Genomic DNA, 10,814 nt, shown 5'->3' on the forward strand with positions numbered 1-10,814 from the left:
AGATTAGCTGCATGAGATGCAGCTCATGGTTCGAGTTAATGAAGACTTAAGAAGATGGGTTTAGTGTGAGCAACTTGAAGAAGTAATGAAAAATGTCATTTTTCCATTTTATGTTTGTCTGTCTTTTTCAATTCTTGATAAATTGATTTCACAAATCAATTTATTTAATAAAATTGAAAATATTATTAATTTTATAAAATTAATTTCATAAATTAATTTTCTTAATAAAATTAATAAATAATTATTTAAATAATTCTAATTAATTTAATAACAAATATTAAATTAATTTTACACAATTCCATCTTCAAATATTAAATCATATTTAAATATTATTTTCTCCAATTTTGTTTAATTCTAATTTGAATGTTTCAAATGAACTTATCACGCTACTCTAGAGTTCATCCATTTACGAGCTAGTAGGGGACCTCATGGACCTACAGATCATGGGCTCTAACGATCCGAAATTATTCGACTAAACTCACTAGACCGAACTAACCCCCATTCGTTAACTAATGGGTGATTCCATTAAAGCCCATAGCTGAACTCCCCTCACTGTAGATATATTATGTCCACTCGATATAACCATGATTAGTAAGTTAACCCTTCACAGGTTGTTCGTCATAACGCTGGGTCGAATCTGTGTTTTACCCCCGAAATTACCTATTGTTCCTTAAGTCCCACTGATCCCCTAATGAAAAATTGATTTGTGATCCAATCAACAAGTTGAATCCCTTTCAGGCCAATGAAAGGATGAGGCCTCTAGTTCAAGACCCAGAATTAACACTTAAAGGGAACAACCTCTCTACTAACCCTAACCGGGTAGGAGTGAATTTCGTCTTGCACCTTATGTTCCAAGTTATTCACCCGGTCTTATCCCCAAAATGGGAGGCTTATTGAGTAGAGACATTGGTCTACTCTCACTGTTTGTAGATTAATGGATAATCCCAAACAAACAGGAGTTCATAGTTAGCTCAGGATTAAGGTCAAGTTACCTAGGTCATCGCTTTGAAATAGTTAGCCTTAAACAGTAAACTACGTTATAAAGTAAAAGTGACTAGTTTCATGGTCCGATCTTGTACAAAACTCATTTGCATAGGATGCCCCCACTCCTCAAGTCCCAACATGAACGAATTAGGATCACTTCGTTTGTAGCACTTTACAACTCTTTGTAACAACTACAGAGCATGCCGCATCCAATAGTATTACCAGAATAAGGCACCCAATCTTATTCATATACTATAGATCATTTTGACTATTTACTCGAACCTGATCCACTTGTATATCTCCACATAAAGTTCAAGTACTCATATAATAGTCAAGGGACTTTAGGTTTATTGGATTTCTAAAAAAAGAAGTAAACAATAAGAAATTTGTATTGAATAATACAAATGGGAAAAAAATCTGATTGTATATACCACATTTTTAATATTTGCTATTATAGCAAACTTTGACTGGTCAACCTTTCCTTTTTTTTGGAATTCCAAATTTACCCTCTTTTCCCTTTATTAACTTTCCTTTTTAACGTTCGTGACTCCTTTTCACATTGCCGTTTGTGACCTTCTTCTTCTTTCACAGTGAAATATCTATCGTCTCCATGAAATCAAATCAATGGAGCTCTGTGATACTTTTTTCTTTCCTTTTTGCCATTCTTTCCTTTTTCTTTCATGGTGAAATATCAATGAATTAGTCTCCATGAAATCCCATTTGTGAAGCTCCGTGAAACTTCGATCAATTCCAATTCGTGAAGCTCCGTGATACTTCGATCAATTCCGATTCGTGATTTCGTTTTTCTTTTTTCGATTTCATCTTTGATTGGGAGATTTTTTTTCCTTTTAGCGTTCTTGTTTTTTCGATTCTATTTTTCAATTTTTCCTAAATAGTTTTCTGGTCATTTAGTCTTTTCTTTCTCTTTTTCTCAAGAAACTAATGATTTCTTCAGCTCACTGTGAACATAATGGATTATGAGCAGAGTTTGTGTGCTTTCATGAAATTTTGCTTTGTTCATTGCGTTGATATTTTGAGTTTTGATTGATTAATTAAGTTAGGGCTTGAATTCTTCACTGTTTCATTTGATACTGTATATTCTTTCTATAAATATATCAGTGTATTTTGAGGTTTGATATTACAGCTACATTGGCTTTGTTTTTGTCATTGATAATGTCTATCAGTGTATTGAAAGATATCTGTGGCCATCATTGATAATGTCTATCATTGATAGAATGCGTGATTGCTATCAATTTTTATTTGTTCATTAATTTTTATTGATATCCATAGAAAGACATGCCTAGTTTTAGACTGGTACCAATGATATTGATAGATTTATATTTGCTTTTGATAGCTATTAAAACCTATTGATATTGTTATTCAAAAGTTTTTGTTTTACTTTTGCAGGAATTTTAAAACATGGTTATTCCAATAGTTGTTTTTCATAGTGGAATATGAAATGAAAAACACTGTTATGTGAATTACAAAACTACTGGAGTTTTAGTACATGATATAATGGTTTTTGAAGATTTTATGGGTTTAATAGTTAAGGAGATTTGTTTGGATGTGTTTACTTCTTCTATAGAACTTTTAGTTTTATTAGATTTTGTTATGAATGAGGTTCAAAATGTAGTTCAAATTCGTGAAGATAAGGACATAGCTTGGTTTTTGGCTTTAGTTAAGGAACACAATAGACGACATCCGTTGGTTGCTCATGCCAGTAGTTCATGTTTGGAAGAGTCTTCTAATGTTGTTTCTAGTGGAGCTGAGAATTATTTGTCTACTGTTCCTTCTTCTAAACCTATGATTGATGATGGTGATTTTCAAGTGATTATGGATATACATATTCCTCGTGATTTGAAAGAAAAAGATGTGTTTGCTAGTAAAGAGATTTTATCAAATTGTTTTTACTTGATAGCGGTTAAGAAGAATTTTGAATTTAAGACTATAACGTCAAATTCAAGAGCAATTGTGTTTCGATGTGTTCAAGATGGTTGTCAGTGGTATGTGAGGGCATCATATTACAAGTGGAGTGTTTTGTGGATGCTTAGGAAGTTTATTGTTATTCATGATTGTTCTATAAAAAGTATTCAAACTTGTCATAGGCAAGCTTCTTCATCCTTAATAGCTGAATGTTTGAGAAATGATTTTAGATTTAGTTCTTCTTATACCTCAACTCCTAGTGATATTGTGAATAAAGTCTGTTAGGAATTTGGAGTAATTATTAGCTATTATAAAGCATGGATGGCAAAAGAGCAAATAATGAAGTCTTTGAAAGGCGATGCACGTGAATCATATGCTTTGATTCCAAAGTTTTTTATGAAGTTAGAAGAAAAGAATCCAGGTTTCTTGTTTCTAACTTATTATATGATTTATCAATGATAGCTTCTATTACTGATTGGAGTCTATCACTGATATCTTCCATCACTGATAACATGAAAATAATGGAAGCTATTGGTGATGGACTGCAACCAGTGATAGAAGTTATTGGTAGTAGACATCAATCAATTATATACCTTTTGTAATCTGACTTAATTGTTTATTTTCTTCTTTTAGGTACATTTACTGCCTATGAAGCTGACATAAATGGGCATTTTAAGTATTGTTATATGGCTATTGGAGCATTAATTGAGGGTTGGAAGCATTGTAGGCCTAATATATCAGTTGATGGGACATTTTTGAAATGTAAATATGCTAGGACTCTTTTGACGCCTTCAACAATTGACGGTAACAATCAGATTTTTTCTATTGCTTTTAGTATTGTTGACTCTGAAAATGATGCATCCTGGAGATGGTTTTTTGAGAATTTAAAGAAAAGTTTTGGTGAACGAGAAGGATTAGTCATTATTTCTGATCGACATTTTAACATTTCGAAAGGTGTTATGAATGTTTTTCCAAATGTTGAGTATTGTGTTTGTCTACGACACCTTTTGCAAAATATGAAGTTGATTTATAAGGATTCTTTAATTGATGACATATATTATAGTTGTGCAAAAGCTTATACAATTGATAAGTTTGAGTTTTATATGAAATGGATGGAATCAATATATCCTACAATTCGGGAATATCTCAGTAAAGTTGGTTTTGAGAAGTGGGCATGTGCACATTCTAGGAGAAGAAGGTATAATATGATGACTACTAATATTTTTGAGTGCTTGAATAATATTTTGAAAGAACCTAGGGAGTTCCCCGTTGCATCATTACTTGATTATATTGGAGAAATACTACAAAATTGGTTTTATGAAAAAAGTCAATCAGCATTATTCGTGAAGATTGTTTTGACTAGTTGGGCAGAGTCTGAGTTGCGAGAGCAACACAATCAGTCAAGAAGCTTCAAGGTACAAATACCTTAACTATTAGAAAATATCATTAATCATATGTTATTAGTGATAGCTTCTGTCATTGATAACATGTTATTTGTAATAGAAGCTATCACTAATAGTTTTTGTTTTCACTAATATTTTTTGTTTTCACTGATAGCTTGAAAATATTTAATCAGGTAGGGATAGTATCACTTACATTTTCGTTTATATTTTAGTTTTCATTGACATTCCATTAGTTCACCTAGTTGATTACATTTTGTTGACAGTTTTATTTTTCAGGTTGATCCTATTAACAATGAAGAATACAAAGTAGTTGATGAGGACAAGCACTTTTTTGTAAATTTGGCCTATAAATCATACAGTTGTCATGTTTGGGATTTGGTGGAGATTCCATGTGTTCATGCTTGTGCTGTTATTCGTGGGCTAAATAGATATATATACTTTTGTGTCGGACTACTATTTTTGCAGTACATTGTTATCAACCTATAAAGGATCAGTTTATCCTATTGGAAATCATTCTGATTGGAGACCTGTTGATGTTGGTGTGAATGTATTACTTCCAATAGTTAAACGTCCGGCTGGACGACCACATAAACAAATAATATCATCAATTGGTGAAAAGAAAAGGAGTTCAAAGTACAGTCGATGTCATCGTCGTGGCCATAATTGTACGACATGAAAATTTCCACCAGTTGTTTAATGAAGAAGCTTGATTTGTAATTGATGTTTGTAATGAAGAAGCTTGTTTTGTAATTGATGTTTATCATCAATTTATCAATGATAGTGAGACAGCCAACGTTTTTCACCAATTTGTCAATTAGATTGTAGTAGTTGCTTGTTGTCATCAATTTAACCATTAGATAGTGAGACAATTTGTTATTGATGTTTGTCATAAACATATTAGAGAGCTTGTTACTAATGTTTTGTTAGTGGAACAGACTTTGTTGTTGATATATCCATTCTTTAGTCAATATGATGCTTCACAATATGACCCTTTTATTTATGAAGCTTTCGTTTTCCTTTAGCCACAACAATTGAAAGAAATGATATCAAGTTATCTGTAATAGCTTCTGTCAGCAATTAATACAATGAATTGATAGATTCTATCACTGATAGTAGATAAGCATATTTGCAGAAAATCCATCAATGATAGATTTTATCACTGATAGAATTGCCAACCAAATACTACACGATCGTATAGCATTATTGATACCATACTATCAGTGATAGAAGTTGTGCAGCTTGTGTTTAAAGTTTGATCAACGCAACAACCCTATTGAAGAACACTGAATAACCTGTAGAAGAACCAACCCAGAGACTAGATGATCGCTTAACAAGTCCAAACGATTGTTTACAAAATACTATACGATCGCTTAACAAATCCAAACGATCGTTTACAAAATACTATACGATCGCCTACCCAATGCTAGACGATCACCTACCAAATGCTACACAATCACTGAGCTCGGCTACACAACGCTGAGTAAAAAAATGTTATACGATCGTCTACCCAATGCTACACGATCGCCAAGAAAATGCTACACGATCGCTTAGCTCTGCTACACGATCGCTTAGCTCTGCTACACGATCACTGAGTAACAAATACTATACAATCGCTTAAATTATCTACACGAATGTTGAGCTCTGCTACACAATCGTTGAGTAACAAAATGTTATACGATCACATACCCAATGCTAGACGATCGCCTACCAAATGCTACACGATCGCTTAGATTTACTACACAACACTGAGTAACAAAAGGCTATACGATCGCCTACCCAATGCTACACGATTGCCTACCAAATGCAAACGCTTAGATCTGCTACACAACGCTGAATAACAAAATGTTATACGATTGCCTACCCAATGCTACATGATCGCCTACCAAATGCTACACGATCGCTTAGATCTACTGCACAACACTGAGTAACAAAATGCTATACGATCGTCTATCCAATACTACACGATCGCCTACCAAATGCTACACAATCGCTTAGATCTGCTACACAACGTTGAGTAATAAAATGCTATACGATCGCCTACCAAATGCTACACAATCACTTAGATCTTCTACACAATGTTGAGTAACAAAATGCTATACGATCGCCAACCAAATGCTACACGATCGCTTAGATCTTCTACACGATGTTGAGTAACAAAATGCTATACGATCGCCTACCAAATGCTACACGATCGCTTAGATCTGCTACACAAAGCTGAGTAACAAAATGTTATACGATCGCCTACCCAATTCTATACGATCGTATACCAAATGCTACATGATCGCTTAGCTCTGCTACACGATCTCTGAGTAACAAATACTATACGATCGCTTAAATTATCTACACGATCATTGAGTAACAAATACTATACGATTGCTTAAATTATCTACACAATCGCTGAGTAACAAATACTATACGATTGCTTAAATTATCTACACGATCGCTAAGCTCTGCTACACAATCGCTGAGTAACAAAATGCTAGACGATCGCCTATCAAATGCTACACGATCGCTTAGATCTGTTACACAACGCTGAGTAACAAAATGTTATACGATCGCCTACCCAATGCTACACGATCACTTAGATCTACTACACAACGCTGAGTAACAAAATGCTATACGATCGCCTACCTAATGCTACATGATCGCCTACCAAATGCTACACGATTGCTTAGATCTGCTACACAATGTTGAGTAACAAAATGCTATACGATCGTCTACCCAATGCTATACGATCGCCTACCAAATGCTACACAATCGCTTAGATCTGCTGCATAATGCTGAGTAACAAAATACTATACGATTGCCTACCTAATGCTAAAACGATCGCCTACTAAATGCCTACAAGATCGCTTAGATCTGCTTACACAATGATGAGTAACAAAATGCTCTACCAAATGCTACACGATCGCTTAGCTCTGTTATACGATCACTGAGTAACAAATGCTATACGATCGCCTATCCAATGCTAGACGATCACCTACTAAATGCTACACGATTGTACCAAATGCTACACGATCGTTGAGCTCGGCTAAACGATCGCTTAGCTCTACTTACACGATCACTGAGTGACAAATAATACTATACGAAGTTACAACATATATCAATCACATTTTATACTATACGATCGCCCTCTTTTCCCTCCAACTAAAACAACCCCTAAAATAAATTGAAAGTTGCAACTATATCAATCACATTTATGAAGGAATCATACTGATTCAATCTAACTATCATTGATCTTGTAAAATAACAATGTAATTTCCAAAAATTCATAACAATCACTGTATATTTGTCAAAATAATTTCCAAAACTATTGTCAAACAGAAGTCTATTGTTCAATAAACAAGTCTATCTATTGTTCAATCAAGTTGTGATTATTTTGAGATCAAAGCCTTGAAGCGTCGTCATTTCCACCTTGGAGACTGCCTTGTAGCTTTGCTTGGAGACACCTTGGTAGACACATTTGGAGAGACCTTCTTTTTGTCTTTCTTTTGTTTCTTTGCGTTCTCGAAAATTTTCTTGGTTGGTTTTGCTTGTCTTTTTGGTCTTCTGTTGTCCTCTATATTTTCGATGACAACCTTTGGTCGATATTTTTTTGGACTCTTTTTAAGAGTATTTTCAATCACCTGAAATCATGGAATCACATATAACATGACATCAATGTGCTATCAGTATTAGTCAAGTAAATAGAGCTTCCTATTATTTATACTGTCACTGATAACAAACTATCAATGATAGCATGTTATCACTGATAGTTGGTTATCAGTGATTTCAGATATCACTGATAGCATGCTAATGTTATAATTAAGATCATCAATCAATCAATACTTACATTTTTTTTTGTCATATATTCTTTATCTTTTTTTTCTTGATCTTCCTCTTCATCTTCAGGATCATCATGCAATTGTTCTTGCTGGTCATTCTCTTGAACATATTGAGCCTCTTTGTCCTTAGCAGTGTCAACTTCAGCCTGCATGCATATATCATTTTTGTTATTGTACTTCTTTACAGAAAAAGAAAATCACAAGTTTTACCTCTAGAACTTCCAAACTTACATCTAAAAGCTCCAAACTAGATGATGGCGCTTTGTTCTTCTCAAGAGATTCTTGAGATTGCTTTTCACCACCTTCTTCTTTTTGTGGAAGTTTATCACTGATAGCTTCTTTTATGTGGCCCAATATTCAAGAATCTCCTTGTGCTTTTCATTGATGTCTTTCTTAATATCTTCTCGTCCTCTTTTTAATTCTTCAACTGCCTCTTGTAATGATGTAATTCTTCTCCCGGTTGACATTTTTTTTCCTTCTTTTTCTTTTTCAATATCCATCTCCTTGGTTTCCAGCTCCGCAAAATCGGCATAATAGTTGGATTGCAATTCTTGTTCAGTTGGAACAAATGAAGCAACAGTAAACTGAAAGTTTAATAAAGATGTTAGTGATACAACTAATTTATAGAAACAATCATTGATTTCAAGCTATCTGTCACACCCTTGATCCCAGACCACCTTCTCAGCCTGAGAGAGGGATGCGACTGTAGCAGTTATCAACCCTTGAGCTGACACTTACTGCCTAATGATTCTTGCAGAATAACTCTGATACCATATTATAACTTATACAAAGCGGAATGATTAAGTCAAGAAGGTAAACTATAATGGATTAAGTAGGCCCATCTTTTAATAATGTTTATACAACTTAAGGACTTAACAACAAAGTTTACAACGACAACCGTAAAAACCCTGCTGAAGTGTAATTGGGGCACGTGGCAGACCTTGAGCTTAGCAGCACTCTGGAACTCCTCATCTTCCGCTACCTGGGGGAGGGGGGGATTAAGAAAACATTTTGAAGAGTGTGAGCTACTAAGCCCAGTGAGTGGTTCTTTTAAAGATGAAAATCATTTTGAAAATCATCATTTTGGGAAATCAATCACATGTTGGCACTCACACTGAACTTAAGTGCAATCAATGGCATAATCACGCAGCTACTAATTTGAATTCCAACATCAACACATAGCAATCATATTCTATCATCAATCAATACAATCATCTATGGAAACCTTCCTATGACCCTAATTCCCACCAATGTGCACATCGACCATTTTACATATCTCGCTAGTCATGCTTAGGTACTTGACCCTATTTCCCGCCGATCGTCACCGACTATAATTTACCGCCGACCGAAGCCGACCAATTTCCCACCAAGCACCTTTTGTTAAGCATGCTAACCACATCCCGGGCATAATCGAAGTTTACATAGTCACACATAAACAATATCATGGCTTCACAGTATTTATGATGCACTTTTCTTTTAACTTAAGTAAATATTCACAATGGACTCTACTGTACTTTCTGACTAACAAAGCACGTATCATTCACCAAATATACTGACTTTACTTAACTATCATGCCAACAAATGATGCTCTGGAGTGACATACATTCACAACGCATACTAACCTAGCAAAATTATCATGCTAGCATGGATGGTATTTTCTCATGCAACATAATACGCACAACATCTACTGAGTTACTAAAAACAATGTAACACTCACAACATATGTTAACTATAAAGCTATAACGCTCACGACATATATTAACTATCAAAACTATAACACTCACCTTAATTGCTTAGGAGCCTTTCTAATAGTTCCCTTTTCTACCTCGGGCTCCCTTTTTACCCCTAGAATCCAAATCCAACTTACAGCTTAGATTACTAATAGTTCTAGACCTTATTTTAAGATACTTCCTTCTACCAAACTATAAAATGTCTCAAGAATCTTACCATAAAATCGTAGCTCATAACTCTTCATGGTTTAGCCGGAATCATCCAAACATTAAGACTGGCCCAGCTTACCTGATAGCTCGACCCCTCTGTCTTTTCCTCATTCTCCAGCCGAGCTTCTTCTTCGACAGCCTCACCATGAAAACTAGACTCTATTATCTCTCATATGGCTTTGGAATTACATCAAACACTCGAGTAGATTGGGAGATCTCCTCGTCTCAAGTTGATGCATTCACCTCCACCCTCACTATCAAATGCACTCTATTCTCCCCCTCTTTTTACGAATTTTATGATTTGTGATTTGAAAATGAAATCCCAACAGCTCTGTTTATAGGCGTCCAAACCTCCTATGGTGTTGACACCACCTACTTGGCTGCATGGCCAAATGTTTAATCCTCCCATTATCAACGTAAGCTGACTTCACCTTAGTTCAATGTGTTCTTCCCAAACGCATCCAACACAATTTCTTAGGGTTTAAGAATTCCTCTTAATCGAACACCTCAATTTTAATTGACGTTTGCCCTTATGTCTTCAAGCTTTGTTTGTATTCAGTTTAGGGTTTTCAATGCATAATCTATAAGATCGTGGCCAAATTCAACACATAAATGCCCGGCCGTTCGATGCACAGGCAGTTTCCTTCGATCGCCTGGGCGTGATGTTCGAATGAGGCGTTCAGGCTGCTCTCGCTCTCTCCAACTTTCTCGCTCAAATTCTCGCTTTCTCCACTCTCGCT

General features: G+C 35.0%; 1 protein-coding gene across 1 annotated transcript; it reads left to right on the forward strand.

Annotated features, from left to right (window-relative positions):
• The first annotated feature begins 2,499 nt into the window (after positions 1 to 2,499).
• LOC120080959 lies at positions 2,500 to 8,264 on the forward strand. Its single transcript, XM_039035641.1, has 6 exons — positions 2,500 to 2,987; positions 3,090 to 3,187; positions 3,370 to 3,474; positions 3,541 to 4,322; positions 4,587 to 4,718; positions 8,202 to 8,264. Exons 1-6 carry the CDS (start codon positions 2,500 to 2,502, stop codon positions 8,262 to 8,264), a joined length of 1,668 nt encoding a protein of 555 aa, XP_038891569.1.
• The last annotated feature ends 2,550 nt before the right edge of the window (positions 8,265 to 10,814 follow it).

This window comes from Benincasa hispida, chromosome 7, assembly GCF_009727055.1.
Source record: "Benincasa hispida cultivar B227 chromosome 7, ASM972705v1, whole genome shotgun sequence".
In the NCBI taxonomy this organism is placed as follows: Eukaryota; Viridiplantae; Streptophyta; class Magnoliopsida; order Cucurbitales; family Cucurbitaceae; genus Benincasa; species Benincasa hispida.